Raw genomic sequence first — 16,635 nt, 5'->3', positions numbered from 1 at the left:
TGCTTGTTAGGTGAATTGGACATTTTGAATTCTCTCTCTGTGTACCCGAACAGGCGCCAGAATGTGGCGACGAGGGGATTTCCACAGTAACTTCGTTGCAGTGTTAATATATTCTTACTTGTGACAATAATAAAGATTATTATGAATTATTATTAAAGGCTTGGTCAAAGAGGTAGGCTTTAAGAAATGTCTTAAAGAAGAGAGAGGCTGAGAGATTTTAGAGAGGAGAGGATTTTCTTATTGCAGGAGTAGTGCACTGAAGGATCAAAGTAGAGTACCACGGAGGTGGGTGAGACAGGCTTGACCTTCTGTAGTAATCTACGGGAGGCAGGTGTTCCGTCACCACACCAATATTTATTTACAATAACGATATTACAGGAGCAGCTACAAAACAGTGCTGCGAGCAGTCCAGTCAATTTAAGACTGCTCACAAAGCCTACACAGGTGATTATATGGTCCCCTCAATGAGCTATCATTGAGGGAGCTCATACTCCAATTGGCCAACCAATAAAGCCAATTGGAGTTCATTACACCCCTCCCCCCCCAAGGTCCGAGGAATTCCTGCCAGCTGGCATTTCTCTGAGCTTCTTCCTGCTCCTCATGTCTGGGTCTGTCACCTCTGTCGTCCGCCGGGTCATTCTCCGAAGTGGGCGGGGTGTACCTTATAGGTGCCCGTCTTTTCCTTGAAGACCTCCTTGGAAGTTGTTCTTTCTCCTCCTCGGGGAGAGGTGTCGCGGCGGCCTCGTCGTGTCCATCTCCGACTCTGATCACTGGATGACGGGGTCTGGAGAAATTGCTCGGGGCTGGGGTGTGGGTATCCTTTCCGTCTGGGCTATCCCAGCTTGAGGTGGTCCTGCTTCGCCTGCCTCCAGGTGTGGTTCCGCTGCCCTTATTTGGTCTAGGTGTCTCATAGGATATGGGCCCTGTTTGGGACTCTACCGTGCCTTTGACCCACGTTGGTCCATTCCCATAATTCTTGACCCAAACCGGTGCCCCCACCTGGAAATGTCTCTGCTGCCGACTATTATCATGCCCCCTGCGTTGGGCCTCCTGTTGTTTCTCCACTTTCCCCGTTAAATTTGGGAAAAGGAGACTCAGCCTCGTTCGCAGCCGCCTTCCCATTAAGAGTTCAGCTGGCGGTATGCCCGTTGTGGAATGCGGTGTGGTCCTGTAATCAAACAGCCAGCGGGAGAGCTTTGTGTCTATTGACGCTGCCGGCTGCTTCTTGAGTCCCGCTTTAAGTGTCTGGACCGCTCTCTCTGCCAGGCCGTTGGTCGCTGGATGGTAAGGGGCCGTTTTGATGTGACGGACTCCGTTTTCCTTCATGAATTATCCAAATTCCCCACTTGTGAATGCCGATCCGTTGTCTGACACCAATACCTCCGGAAGTCCATGTGTTGCAAACGAGGCCCTGAGCTTTTCAATTGTTGATGCTGTGCTTGCCGTGTTTACCCGGTGGACATCCAACCATTTGGAGTGGGTGTCCACTATCACCAAAAACATTGAGCCCATGAAAGGGCCGGCGTGGTCAATATGCAGGCGGGTCCACGGTCTGCCTGGCCACTCCCACGGGTGCAATGGCGCCGCTGGTGGCACTCTTTGCCCCTGTTGGCACTCCTGGTACCGACGTACCAAGGCTGCTATGTCTGTGTCCAAACCTGGCCACCAAACGTAGCTTCGAGCTAGCATCTTCATTTTGGACACCCCTGGGTGTCCGTGATGTAACTCGGTTAAGATTGCCTGACGACCCTGAGCTGGGACGATTACCCGGGCTCCCCATAGTAGGATACCGTCTTCTACGGTTATTTGGTCCCTTCTGCTCCAGTATGGGTGCATCTGGGGCTCCACTGGTCTTTCCAGATCCCCTGTTAGCAGTAAATGCTTCATCTTGGCTAAAACTGGGTCTTTTTGCGTCCACAACCGAATATGTTGTGCGTCTACTGGTAGGGTGTCCAAAAAATTTAGAGTCATTACTGTCGCCTCTACTTTTGGTATTTGCGGCGGACTGTCCGGGAGGGGAAGTCTGCTCAAAGCATCTGCATGTGCTACTCGCGTTCCCGGTCTGTGCTCCAGAACGTATCTATATGCCGCCAGTAGCAACGCCCAGCGTTGGATTCTAGCTGATGCAATCGGGGGTATTGACTTGTCTTCTTTTAATAATCCTAATAATGGCTTATGGTCCGTCACTATGGTGAATTTCCGCCCGTACAGATACTGATGAAATTTTTTTACTGCAAATATCACCGCCAGTCCTTCCTTCTCGATTTGGGCGTACTTCCTCTCAGCCATCGCCAAGGTCCTCGAAGCATAGGCTATTGGCCGTTCTTCCCCATTCCTTCCTCTATGGGCTAAGATGGCTCCTACCCCGTAGGGGGATGCATCACAAGTGACCACCAACTCCTTCCTTGGGTCATAATGCTCTAGGACATTTTCGGATGACAGCTGTTCCTTAATGTCCCTAAATGCTCGGTTTTGGCGGGCAGACCATTTCCATTCTTGCCCCTTTTTTAGTAGCTGGTGGAGGGGTTCTAGGATGGATGCCCTATTTTCAATAAATTTTCCATAATAGGTTACCAACCCTAGAAATGATCGTAACTCCTGGACCGTGGTGGGAGCTGGGGCTTCTTTTATTGCCCTTACTCTGTCTTCTAATGGATGTAAGCCTGACTCGTCTACTTTATATCCCAGGTACGTCACTTGTGGGGCCAGAAAAACACATTTTTCCCTTTTTAGCCGTACGCCTGCCTTTGCAAAACACCTGAGCACTTCCTCCAGGTTCCTTAAGTGTTCCCTGTTTGTCCTACCCGTGATTAAGACATTGTCCAAATAAATCGCCACCTGCGGTAGTCCCTGCAGAATATTTTCCATCGTACGCTGGAATATAGCGCAGGCTGATGACACTCCAAAAGGTAGCCTAGTATAACGAAAGAGGCCCTTCAGGGTGTTGATCGTAGCGAACTTCTGGGAGCCCTTGTCCAGTTTTAACTGCAGGTAGGCATGGCTCATGTCTAGTTTCGTGAACAAAAGCCCACCTGCCAATTTGGCATATAGGTCGTCTATTTTCGGGATTGGGTATTTGTCTAGCAGTGCGTATTTGTTTACTGTCTGTTTGAAATCTCCACACAGAGACGTATCGTGCCGTCCGGCTTCAAAATTGGTACCACCGGCGCTGCCCATTCTGAAAATTGTACTGGTCTGATAATGCCGTCATGCCGTAACCTTTCTATTTCGTCATCTACTTTCTTCCTTAATGCAAAAGGTACCGGCCTGGCCTTACAAAATTTCGGAAGGGCTTCTGGGTCCACGTGCAAAGTTGCTTTGGCGCCTATGATTTCCCTCAAACCTTCCTGGAAGACCTCCGGGTATTTTTAGAGTACTCCACTCAACTGCCCGCTTCCACTCTGGAAAATTTTCATCCAATCTAATTTTAGGTCTTTCCGCCAGTTTCGTCCAATTAAGCTCGGTCCGGAGCCCTCTACTATCGTCAACGGTAACCTGAGCAATTGTTTCTCATATTCCACAGGTACATGAGTCATGCCTAGAACTTCCAGGGGTTCCCCCGTGTAGGTTTTAAGTTTCGTCGATGTTTTTGTTAGGGTTAGTGGCTGGAGTCCATCTTTGATTTTTCTAAATGCTGCCACTCCCATTACTGATACGGCCGCACCCGTGTCTATTTCCATTATTGTCGGCCGCCCGTTCACCCGTGGGGTAATCCTAATGGGTTCTGCTTTCTTCGTTACAATATTATATAATTGTTCCCCTTCGGAGGAGGATGGGGCGTCTAGGTTGTGTACTTCCCTGCGTCCCCACCTGCTATTCCTCTTTTGCCACCTCCTTCTAGCATTTCTGACGTTGTTACCCCACTCTGTCTGGTGCCAGAAACGGTCCTTCTCTGTTGGGGGAGCCTCAGCCGGTACTTCCCTCTGTCTCCAGTTAGTCCTGGCAGACTTGGGGGCAGTTCTGGGGTTTTCCTTTTTCCCTCTATTCCTCAGGTTTTTCCTGAGAGCGGCTATCTGGTAGCAGGACCCGTTGTGGTAGTCCCTCTCACAGGTATCTACCTCCATTGGCGTGACCTGTAGTTCCTGCGCCCCACTTTCTGCCTTTTCTAGGGACAGTGTGAGCTGTAACGCCTGCCTGCAGTCTAGCTCTGTTTCCGCCAACAGGTGTTTCTGTATTGTGAGGTCGTTTATACCACACACTAACCCGTCCCGAAGCATTTCATTTAGCGTCGGGCCGAACTCACATTTTTCCGCCAGCCTTCTCAGGCGGTCAAGAAATTCGTGACTGACTCCCTGTCTTCCTGCTTCGCTGTGTAGAATCTGTACCTACGCAAAATGAGGGGTGGTTTTGGGTCGTAGTGCTCTTTCACCAATTCCGTTACTTCTTGGAAAGTTTTTGAGTCCGGCGCATCGGGATAAGTCAGACTACGTATAATGGCGAAAGCGGAGGGTCCGCATGCCGACAGCAGGATAAGCCATCTCCTTTCGTCCGTCAGTATATAATTTGCCCGGAAGAAGTAACACATTCTCTCCACATACTGGGACCAGTCCTCAATAGCCGGGTCGAATGCCTCTAACCTCCCAAAAAACGGCATTTTTAAAACGGCAAGGCTTACCCTCCGAGTGCGGCAGCTGGTCTCCGCAAAATTCGTAGTTTACCTCGTCGCCACTGTAGTAATCCACGGGAGGCAGGAGTTCCGTCACCACACCAATATTTATTTACAATAACGATATTATAGGAGCAGCTACAAACAGTGCTGCTAGCAGTCCAGTCAACTTAAGACTGCTCACAAAGCCTACACAGGTGATTATATGGGCCCCCTCAATGAGCTATCATTGAGGGAGCTCATACTCCAATTGGCCAACCAATAAAGCCAATTGGAGTTCATTACACCTTCCATGCCACTGATGTGTGCATCTCCATCTGCTGCTGCACAGAGGCACTGGAAGAAGGTGCAACCTCACAGAAAGAGGGAAAAATCAGAACAATACTTTTCCCTGGAATACTATCACATGCTTCCTTGTTCCCAGTTGAACAGCATCTGGTGACCAGTTGTGGCTCAGTTAGCACACTTGCCCCATGTCAGAAAGAGACACAAGCACAAAATCAAAGTTCGCAAACCAGTGCCATGCGAAGAGCTTGTTACACTGTCAGGGGTTTTCCAGATGAGATACTAACCAAGACTCTGCCTTACTCTTGCATGGATGTTAAGTAACCCAGGGCACTACTTCAAAGAAAAGCAGAGGTGTCTTCCAATGTCCTGACCAACGTTTATCCCTCAACATAACTAAATCCGATTATCTGGCCATTATCACACAGCTGTTTGTGGAACTTGATCTTGGACAAGATGGCTGCTGTGTTTCCTACATTACAACTGTGACTATACTTCAAAAGTTAATTGGCTGTAAAGCACTTTGGGATTTTGTGTGGTTGTTAAAGCTGCGATATGAATTAAAGGCTTTTCCTTCTTTCACATATTGGTTGATGTATGAAACAAGTTAATTACCTTTTTGCCTAAAGCTTGAACACCTAAGAAGGAAAGAGAGTGTGAAAAGTGCGATTCTCCGGTCCGACAATCGCGTTTCCTGCGCGGCACGCCTCCGCCAGCAGCGGGATTCTCATTCTGCAGCCGGCCAATGGAGTTTCCCATTGTGGGCCACCCCATGCCGTCGGGAAACGTACAGGCATGGGTACGCTGCCGGCAGATTGGAGGATCGCACCGACAGAGACTTCCACAGAGGGATTTCGATCTTTCCCTCCTACACTGAACATTTCTCTTACCTGATGCATTTTAGTCCCCGACATAGATCCACTGTGGTCAATCACAAAGATGACATTTTTAGGGATTCTGGCTAGATTAGCAGGTGCAAAATGATGTACAAAATATCCGTTTACAATCTGAAAAAAAAATTACAACATAAATTTTGTTTTAAATCATCAGAGTGATGAATCCAATGAGATTTCCATTTTAAGTATAAGTTCCAATTACCTGAACACTACCAGCAGACAGGTCTCTATTGACATCATACTTGATGATGAAGTCTCCATCTAGAATTGTTTCATGACAATCAGGACACTTGCGCTGTTGTTGAAGAGTTGGTTTGAAGGAAACGTGTGCCTAAATGAAGCAGAGACTCAAAGTTAATTTTTACAGAAATTGGTGAGCTAAAGATTTTTCTAAACAATGATATGTACCCACCTTTGTGCCAGAAGTAGTATTTTTCACAATTGAAGTCAGATTATTGGTTAGGAAATTTGCATCAACATTCAGAAAGGCAATGCCTTGTGGTTCAAAAATGTGTACGTCAATCTGGAAACAGCAAATCAAAATGTGAGAGAATTTAATTATCAACAAATAAGAAAATCAAAAACAGCCACAGTTGAAATATATTAATAATGTTGCTGCTTTAGAAATGTACCTGGAAATGGTTGACAAGTTGCTGGGGTTTTACTCTGATTTGCATCTCATATGCCCCCAGGTGACGTTTTAATAGTTCCTCATAGGTTAGTTCAAATATGACTTTTTTCTTTGTTCCAATATTTACTGAAACTTTAAACTTTTCCATTTTTCTTCCAGATGCCCTTTGAAAATCAAGAAAAAAACACAAGTTGAAATATTGCTGTTACTTTGACAGAAGATTCTTTTTAAGCAAAAATATACGTTATTCAATCCCAAAGAGTTTCACTCATCAAATGGTATGAGGAATAAACTAATGAAGAATGGATGTCTCAGTTAAATGCAAAGAAATTGTTCTTACTTTACAAGTCCCGCAGTCTGTCCCCGTGAAACTGCTTGCTGGTACTGTTTCTGAGCCACTTCTTTCTCTTTCACAACTCCCACATAGGTCACTCCATCTAGAGTCCTACAGAGAGATAAATCACATGGATGGTATAACACAAATCGGATTTGTCTTAAATCTTCACTCACCTCTTCCACTGATTTCTTCTTTTAACCCACCATTTTTAATTACATTCAGACTGTTCAAAGAGGAATGTTCACACTGATTTAACATGCTTCTAATTATTCATTGCTGTACTATATTTCAACACATATTTATGCATCAAGAAAGATGATCTTGAAAAACACAGAGTGGACACTATACTGGGCCAATGCAGAAAAACATGTAGAGGTCTGAAAAGCAATTGAGGGTATCTTTTTCTTTATTCGTTCATGGGACGAAAATTTATTGCCCATCCCTAATTGCCCTTGAAGGGGCAGTTAAGAGTCATTGTTGTGGGTCGGCTGTCACATATAGGTCAGAGAGGACAACAGATTTATTTTCCGAAAGAACATTAGTGAACCAGATGGGTTTTTATGCCAATCAACAATGGTTTCATGGTCATCATTAGACTTTTTCATTCCAGAGATTTTTTATTGAATTCAAATTGCACCATCTGCAGTGGTGGGATTTGAGCATTACTCTGGGTCTCTGGTTTACTAGTCCAGTGACAATACCACTGTGCCCCTGCCTCCCCCATGGCACAATGAGGTCAGGAGAGTGATACCAAGCAATATATCAGAGAAATCTTGGAGTCAGGGAGTAAAGAGGTAAAATCTCAGAACCATGAAGCGATACTGTATAGTTATAGGGGTTACAAATATCTTGGAGTCATGTAGCAAATTGAAAGAAAAAAAAGATGTTGGCCTGAATTTTACATTCGGGGAGCGCCCGAGGTAGACACAAACAGAGTGGATGTGAAATCCGCTCCCATTGGAGAACGCGCTGTGAACATGATAGTGCACTGTCTGGCCAATTAATGGCCATCCAGCATGGAATGCATCCTGTGAAAGACTAAACGCTGTTGGGGAGGGTGAGAGGAGGGCACGTGTCGAGAAAACGGAACATGCGGGATGGTATTTCCAATATGTCCCTTCAGGGGGAGAGCCTCTGTGGGGCTATCTGAGGGAATTGTTGACCTGTAAAAAAAATAGATGTCAACAGAAATGCTTTGTAAATGAAAATGAAATGAAAATCACTTATTGTTGCGAGTAGGCTTCAATGAAGTTACTGTGAAAAGCCCCTAGTCGCCACATTCCGGAGCCTGTTCGGGGAGGCTGGTACAGGAATTGAACTGTGCTGCTGGCCTGCCTGGGTCTGCTTTAAAAGCCAGCGATTTAGCCCAGTGAGCTAAACCAGCCCCTAGCCCAGTGTGCTAAACCAGCCCCTGGTTTAAGGACCTGGGCAGAACAATCACACACAGACCTCAGTCCCCAGACATATCTGTTCATTTTATTGAATCCTGACTTTCATCCGGCCCTGAATCGAGGTTGCAGCTTAAACATAAAGGCCACCTTACCAATCAGTCTGCCCACCTGCCAACCATAAAGCAGATGGGCAACAAAAAGTCCCAGTCAGTTGCCGTTTAATTAATTTAAGTTGGCTTCTAGATTGTCAGTGGGCATGCTTCCTACTTGAGGGTTCATCGGCCAACTGGAACGTGGCACGGAGATGTGATGACTTCAGGACACGCAGCAACATCTTCTCATGTGATTTTAGAAGCTTCTGGCAGTGCCCCATGGCAGTGACCCCAGGCACAGCTCCCGGTACGCACTACCAGGGCAAGTGCCGTGGAGAGGGCTGCTTCAAATATAGTGGTCCATGGGTCAATTAGGTACTTGCTGAAATTTTAAGTAAATTCTTGTTGAGGAATTGACAATAGTATCGCCACGTATTGGTGTTCTCCTGTCGAATCCAAAGATGTGCAGGTTAGGTGGATTGGCCATGCTAAATTATTCCTTAGTGTCCAAATATGCCAGGTTAGGTGTCTTTAAGGTGTTAGGGTGGGGGGTGGGCTTAGGTAGAGTGCTCTTTAACACTTTAGCTCTTTAGCAAGAGTGCTCTTTAAACAGGGGCTGTTTAGCACACTGGGCTAAATTGCTGGCTTTGAAAGCAGACCAAAGCAGGCCAGCAGCACGGTTCGATTCCCGTAACAGCCTCCCCGAACAGGCACCGGAATGTGGCGACTAGGGGCTTTTCACAGTAACTTCATTGAAGCCTACTCGTGACAATAAGCAATTTTCATTTAGGAGGGTCAGTGCAAACTCGATGGGGCGACTGGCCACCTTCTGCACGTTCGGGATTCTATGGACTCTAATCTTAAATGGTGGACAGAATTTAATGAATCGCTGGAGGGGAAGGTTGGGAGACAGGATGGAGGGGGCATAAAATGGCTTCATCCCCCAGATGCCATTGCATTATATTAGCGGCAGGGATGCTGCATGGAGGCCTACCTGCGCAGAGGGAAATTGAGGCCTGTAAGTGGCCAAGTAATAGTCATCTAAGCTCTTTTTCCCACCACAACTGGAATTTTACCAGCAGGCAGGAGGGGAGCCTCCGCTGTATTGGGAAATAATTGCTGCAGCCTCAATGTGGGCAGGAGGGTGCGGGGTGTGCCCACATAGGGGCCATCCGGTGGTAATGGCCACCCATGGTAACATCACAGCCACTGCCATGCCCAATCATTCTCCTCCCTCCTCTCTTGCACTTCCCTGGGCCCCAGCAACTTGTCACCATTTACCTTCTTCTGAGGGTGATGTGCACGCTGTCTCACTGGGCTGGGTACAGTTTATGGTTCTGGCCACTGCTCCCAGTGGTGCTGCTGGGCACGAAGTGCTGCCAACTCTCCAAATGACCAGCAGCTGCTGGATGTGACACCTTGGGCACGATTCTCCAAAAAAATATTTAAGGGCTGGATTCTTTTGCCCCGCCCACCGCTAGAACACCATGGGCGAGGCACGGACAATGGAGAAGTCCATTAACCTTGGGCGGGGTTCTCTGGTCGCCGGGCGGACGTGGCCGGACAGTCCTGCCCTAAGTGTCATTTTGGGCAGGATGTTTCCCTCCAGCTTTTTGGGTGAGATCCTGACTTGGATTCACCCACACTTTGGGCTGGATTCTCCGTTTGGGAGACTATGTGCTGACGCCGGTGTGAGAACGGTGGCATTTTACGCCCAAGAAAACGTTGCAAAACCTCCACCGATCCTCCATCTGGTGGGGGGGGGGGGGGGGGGGGGGGGCGTGCTAGCAGGCACGCAAGATAAAGCCCCTGGCTCTAGCTGATGGTACGGCCAGCCAATTGCCGGGTCCGTGGTCGTGCATGTGCATGGCGCCAGCCGCACAAGGACCCAGCCTGTCAAACAGTGCCCCCCTTTGGCCAGGCTCGCCACCTCCAGACCACCCCCAACCAGTGCCTCCAGCCCCCACCAAAGTTCCCCTCTGCCGCGGATTGGCTCCCCCCCCCACTGACTGTGGTGGCGCTGAACTTAGTCCGCAGCCGCTATGCCGGGTTCCCGAAATAAATAAGCACTTGTGCTTATTTCCGTTGGGAACTTGGCTCATTGGGGGCGGTGCATCAGGGGAGGGCCTCAGGTAACGTTCCGACGGTGTGCAGTTTTGGAGGGGGTGGTGCATCGCAAAGGTGGCGCTGCTTCCGATTTTGGCACCAACAAGGGCTCTCCGGCCGATCGCCGAACCCAATTCCGGCGTCGGAAACCGGAGAATCTCGCCCTTAGTCTTTTTTGAGGGTCTTGGGGTGTTTCTCCATGGTCTAGCCCACATTTAGAAACATTTTTATAAGTGGGGATCCGAACCTTCCAGCAAGACTGGCTCCTCAGCGATCAGGGTGCCATTTTGAAAAGGTGCCCTTATCTCTAAGTGAGCTTGAGGGGCCCCTACATCCCTCCACCCATGGACAATGCCACCTCCCGCAGGTATGGGCATTACCCCCTCTCCCCCTACAAAGTAAAGTACAGCACAGGAACAGGCACTTCGGCCCTCCAAGCCTGCGCCGACCATTCTGCCCGTCTAAACTAAAATCTTTTACACTTTCGGGGTCTGTATCCTTCTATCCCATCCTATTCATGTATTTGTCAAGACGCCCCTTAAACGTCACTATCGTCCCTGCTTCCACCACCTCCTCTGGCAAGATCAGTATTGAGAAGAAACTTCCCCCACACACACCTCACAGACATGGGGAACCCTCCCACATGCATTGGGCTCCCACCCAACAAGCCTTAGGCCAACCCCCCATAAACATCGGGGCACAATCCCCCCACAAGCATCGGGGCACTCACCTGCACACACTCCCTGGCAGTGCCAGGGTGCTGTGCCAGCGCACTGCCCAGGTATGTTCCTCGCCCAGGTATGTTCCTCTACCCCGGGGGTTATACTGACATTTGCATACCCGATGGGTTCCCCTCAATAGCTTCACATTTTGCAGAAGTTGTTGTGAACCTCGCTGGGAATTCCCTACCTGAGGAGAATATATGGCGCGGAAGCTTTATTGCCTTACTTATTCTTCATACTAAAGCTCCCTCCATAACACATTAAATGTAAGTAAGGTAAAAATCACCATAGTCCGAGATGGCCGTAGTCTCTTTCCCCTTTGAGAGAGAGAGCTGGCTGGTGGTGATTTAACGAGAGGATCACCACACCTCAGCGAGGAGCATTACATTCTTCTTAATGCGTGGTTCCCAGAATTGAACACAATACTTGAGGCCAAACATTTATATTAATAATCTTTATTAGTGTCACAAGGAGGCTTACATTAACACTGCAATGATGTTACTGTGAAAATCCCCTAGTCGCCACACTAAGGCGCCTGTTCAGGTACATGGAGGGAGAATTCAGAATGCCCAATTCACCTAACAAGCACGTCTTTTGGGATTTGTGGGAGGAAGCCTGAACCGGAAAAATTGGTAGAATTGGTGAAAGATCACCGACTTGAAAGTTTAAATCTGTATTTCTCTACATAGGTGCCCATCGAGCCTGCACCAACTCTCCGAAACTCCGAGCTCTCTCCCACGCCCTATCCCGTAACCCACACATTGATCATGGTCACTACACCTAATCTGCACATCTTTGGACTTTGCAGCACTTTAGTTATTTCATCAAAGTTTTCTTGCTTTTGTGCTTCATACCTCTACTATATTTATAAAGTGTTATACTTTTATAAATGCCTTTCACCCTCCTTAAGCCAGGCAAAACTAATTTGTGATGTAAAATCACAGCAGTTTCTCTTTAGTTTAATCTCTCGCTAAATATTTTCACGCTACGGCTGGGATTTTCTGCTGGCATTTGCCATGGCTGAAAATGGCGACGCCGGGGAAAAGTCTCGCGAGACCGGTGAAATTTAAATCATGGCGGCGAGATTTCGCTCTCTGATTTTTCCCGCCCCTCATAGGTGAAATAGCGAGCTTCCCACCCTGGCTGGTGAGAGCTTCATTTAATCCATTTGAATAAATTTACATACATGCAAGGGACATTCCCACCATCTGTTCCTCCCACATTACATTGGCGAGATTTACTTCCAAAACATTAAGCAGTCGAGGGGAATCTGCCAGGGGCACAAAGATAAGTATAGCCCCTGGGAGAGAGGGACATGCCTGGTCAGTGCCCTGGCACTGCCACCGCTACTGTCAATCTGACACTGCTAGGTTGGCAGTGCCCATGCTAGGTTTGTCTCTCTCGGAAACTCCATGGGTTCCCCTTTAGTGTGGGATTCCCCTAATACATTGGGGTGTAGGCTGCCCCGGTGCTTATGGGAGGAGGAGTGATCTCACCATATCCGTTGGAGGGTGGAATATTCTGTTCAGCGCAGCCCACCCCCGCCCACATGATGGTGAACACCACCCCTCCAGATTTTCTGTGTAGAGTGCCAGAGAATCTGAAGGGAAAACACGGCTGTGCAGCTGGAGAACCAGACGCCGTTTCTCTTGCCTCAGCCAGCACTCTGTGCAAAGTGCAAAATACCGTCCGAAACATATTCACTCAGTCTGTATGAAAGAGCTAGTGATTGCTAATTAGTAACTTTGATGTCTAGCTGATACTCACATGCTGAAGTTGGTAATGAAGGCTGTTTTGGGTAGTTCAATTTCAAAGAAAGCTTCCTTTGACACATTTGCTCGATTTAGCACCTGGCTGATGACCACAGTGTGAGCAAATCGAGATGTAACTTTGGACTCAATCTTCATAGCGTGAAGTTCAAGATCCATCTGAGACCGAAAGAACATATTTCAATGAGAAGTGATTGGTGCTGGCGAATAATATAATTGGAAACATCCAATTTCAATTAAATCTGTGTTTTGTGCTGTTCTTGTGGGACATTAATTATAAAGCATCTACACTCTTAAGTGACCACAGAGTACAAGTGATAGCCTCATATACATTATGCAAAATCCCAATCCCAATAAATCATCAAAACAAAGTCAATGCAGCAATTGTGTAGAGGAAGAGTATGCAATATAACTGATATATATCATCCAACATATTAACAATATCCACAGTTTGTTACTGAAGTAAATCCTATCAGTGAAATCAAACCTACTTTCTTGCCATGCTCCTCAATGCTTCTTTTCTGTGGACAGCCAAGAAAAGGAGCAACACGTTAATGTTTCAAATTTTTTCGTTAGACACACAGATTATACAAGCAAATGGAATCATATCAGAAATTAGATTAAGTTCCAAAGAATTAGATGTTTGATGCGCATAAAAATGAAATAAAATGTCAACACTGAAGCTTTCCTCTCTCTTTTGTGAAGTTGAATGTCAATGACACCAAATGGGGGGGGGGGGGGGGTTTGTCAATACTGAGCGCTGAAATAATTTACGCGAGAGCATTAATAAATTTGCAGAATGGGCAAATAATTGGCTCGTTAAGTTCACCACAAATAAATGTGAATTGCATTTTGGAAGGAAGGGAGCGAGATCTGTTATTACATGGAAGTTGCTAATCGAGGTAGGGTAGAAAAACAAAGGGATCTCAGAGTGCAAACACATCAATCACCAAACGTTGCGCCATAGGTTTGCAAGGTCTTAAAAATAAAACAATCACTCGGCATCATTTCTAGAAGGATAGTACTGTAAAGTAGGAATGTTATGCTAAATCTGTTGAACCTTGGTTAGACTGCATGTAGACTACAATTGCATATATTTGCATGCAATTTTGATCACCTGGAGACAGGGAGAATGTTTTTTCTTGTGGGAAAAGCATAACTCGAGTCCATCACTACAGATAATCACCAAGAAATCCAACAGGGAATTCTGAAGAATTATTTACACAAGAGTGGGAAGAATGTGGAACTTGCGACCATAGTGAGTGGTTGAACAGTATAGATATATTTAAGGGGAAACTATACAAAAATACAAGGGAGAAGGAAATGAAGCGTTATGATAATCTGATTGAGGCAAAATAATGAATATGAATGCATGCAGTTTTGTATTTGATCAAACAATCTTGTGAATCAACAGTTATGCCTCATGACTTCATAAGAGGCTCTCATACCTCTGCATTTAAGAATGTCTGTCACATTCAATAAACACTAATAATGTACTACAAATTGCAATAAATAGGGTTCCAATTTGAAGATGATTTTTGCACAAAGACATCATAATAACTGATCCTTTGCAAAAAAGAAAATCCTCAGCAGGTGGCTGCATTGACTGCTGTTGTAAACTGAGGTTAAAAGCAAAACAAGCCTCCCAGCAATTTGAAGCAGTAATCCTTATTAAAGGAAATTAGGTGTTGGATAGTGATTATAAGCCGTGAACATAACTGAAGGGTTTAATGAGAATTAATAAAATTGTCCTCGGTTTACTCTCACACAGGATTTCATTTGGAAAAGTAACCTTTTTGTCACTGTATAAATTTAATTCGATATGTGGGTAGTTTGAAAATAGTTTTAGTTGTGTGTGAGGCTTGTAAATCATGGCTGGTGGGGACAACGCCTAATATGACTGACATTGATCAAAGCTCAGACATGAAGCATATAATCAATAGTTAATCCTCTTCTATTTTGCTTGAGATAACATTTCACAGTGATTAAATGAAGCACGGTACTTTTACATGTACAGATCAGTTGCTGAGTACCTTCAGGGTTCTTCCCGCCTGTTTCAGAACATTTGACGCAGTGTTCGCATGATCACTCTGCTCAAAATAAAAATGTAAATGTTTAAACAGTCAGCCAATTAAAAAAGTTATTAAAATATTTGGTCATATAAGTAAAACATTACCTTATGCTGCTCTGCTTCCGTTATTATGAAATCAGAGGATATTAAGGCCGGAATAGAAATTAGTAAAAGGAAGGACAACATTGCCTTCATTTTGCACAAGCCTATGCGTCGAGTGAGTGACAAGAAACTAGGTTTTATTCTGAACTCTGTTAATGAGCAACAATAGCATTGACCCTAATCCTACAATTGCCAAAAAATGTTGACCCAACAAGGATATAGTGTAAACAGTCAGCATAAATAAAGCAAATAAAGATGTTTGCAGAGAAATTGAGAAACCTGAATAATCAAGACAAAGGGTAGTCTGTAATGGGGCTCAATACTGAAATATAAATATAAATTTCAGTGTGGGAATTCATGGATACCAGTGTTATCCAGAGCAAGGACTGCCTCACGGAACCAGGGACTCAGGTTGAATTCTGGCCTTGGGTGACGGTCTGTGTGGTGTTTGCATGTTGTCTGCTTGGATTTCTTCCAGGTGCACCGGTTCCTCCCACAGTCCAAAGATGTGCAGGTTACATAGATTAACCATGCTAAAATTGTCCCTTAGTGTCCAAAGGTATGCAGGTCAGGTGGGGTTATGGGGATAGGGCAGGGGAGTGGGCCTAGGTAGGGAGCCCTTTTGGAGGGTCTGTGCAGACCTGATGGGCTGAAAAGGCTTCCTTCTGCACTGTCGGGATTTTATGTTTCTACAATAAGTGTCTGCGACTTGAGGAGCTTCAGTTCAGAGTCATTGATCTGAAGACTGAGCTCTGGACTCTGTAACACATCAGGGAGGGAAAGAGTTACCTGGACACTTTGTACCAGGCGGTGATCATCCCTTATGTTAGGATCTTCTGGTCTGCAATGTGGTCAGGAACAAGAGGCCGTTTCTGCAGCTGAGGTAGGGCAAGGGGACCGAGGGCAGGAGAGTAGGAGTGTGAGCCTCTGCAATCTGAGGCTCTTCTAGTTAATAACAGTAATATTTATTGTCACAAGTAGGCTTACATTAATACTGCAATTAAGTTACTGTAAAAAGCCCCTAGTCGCCACTGTTCCGGTGCCTGTTCGGGTACATACAGGGAGAATTCAGAATGTCCAAATTACCTAACAGCATGTCTTTCGGGACTTGTGGGAGGAAACCGGAGCACACAGAGGAATCAGATGGTTGAGAGTGGGGGTTACAGGGTGAATGAGCTGACTGACCATGGCACTGTGGTGCTAGATGCCATTGATTTCAGGGAAGTACGTAAGAATGTAATGATAGTAGAGGACATTATAGTGAAGGATACTGACACTGTTCTCGTATCAACACTCAAGACACCTGGGACGGGATTCCCCTCGAACTGGCGGGCGGGCCACTCCGGCGCCGAGGAGTGGCGTGAACCACTCCGGCATCGGGCCGCCCCGAAGGTGCGGATTCCTCCGCACCTTCAGTTGCTAGGCCGGCACCGGAGTGGTTTGCGCCACGCCGGCCGGCGCGGAAGGGGCTAGGCACCACGCCAATCGGCACCGCAGGGCCACCGCCGGCTGGCGCGAGTTGGCGCATGCGCGGGTGCGCCAGTGTGTGCTGGCGTCATCCCAGCGCATGCACAGAAGGGGTTCATCTCTGCGCCGGCCATCGTGAACTGTTACAGTGGCTGGCGCA

At 46.6% G+C, this 16,635-nt stretch overlaps 1 protein-coding gene across 4 annotated transcripts in view; it reads right to left on the bottom strand.

Annotated features, from left to right (window-relative positions):
- LOC119973913 (inter-alpha-trypsin inhibitor heavy chain H3-like) overlaps positions 1 to 15,147 on the bottom strand; it is a 111,033-nt gene extending 95,886 nt beyond the window's left edge. For 2 of the 4 annotated variants that reach the window (XM_038812526.1, XM_038812529.1), the window contains exons 1-9: positions 15,012 to 15,129; positions 14,869 to 14,928; positions 13,327 to 13,356; positions 12,834 to 12,994; positions 6,759 to 6,863; positions 6,420 to 6,582; positions 6,200 to 6,310; positions 5,990 to 6,118; positions 5,782 to 5,898 (exon numbers count right to left, since the gene is read on the bottom strand). In XM_038812526.1, the coding sequence (XP_038668454.1) occupies positions 5,782 to 5,898; positions 5,990 to 6,118; positions 6,200 to 6,310; positions 6,420 to 6,582; positions 6,759 to 6,863; positions 12,834 to 12,994; positions 13,327 to 13,356; positions 14,869 to 14,928; positions 15,012 to 15,101 (966 nt within the window). In that variant the 5' untranslated portion in view covers positions 15,102 to 15,129. Of the gene's footprint in view, positions 1 to 5,781; positions 5,899 to 5,989; positions 6,119 to 6,199; positions 6,311 to 6,419; positions 6,583 to 6,758; positions 6,864 to 12,833; positions 12,995 to 13,326; positions 13,357 to 14,868; positions 14,929 to 15,011 lie in introns of all 4 variants that reach the window. The other 2 variants (XM_038812527.1, XM_038812530.1) reach the window with 2 other exon arrangements.
- Positions 15,148 to 16,635: the final 1,488 nt, after the last annotated feature.

This window comes from Scyliorhinus canicula, chromosome 11 (assembly GCF_902713615.1).
Source record: "Scyliorhinus canicula chromosome 11, sScyCan1.1, whole genome shotgun sequence".
NCBI lineage: Eukaryota > Metazoa > Chordata > Chondrichthyes > Carcharhiniformes > Scyliorhinidae > Scyliorhinus > Scyliorhinus canicula.
This window is presented reverse-complemented; position numbering and strand designations above follow the sequence as displayed.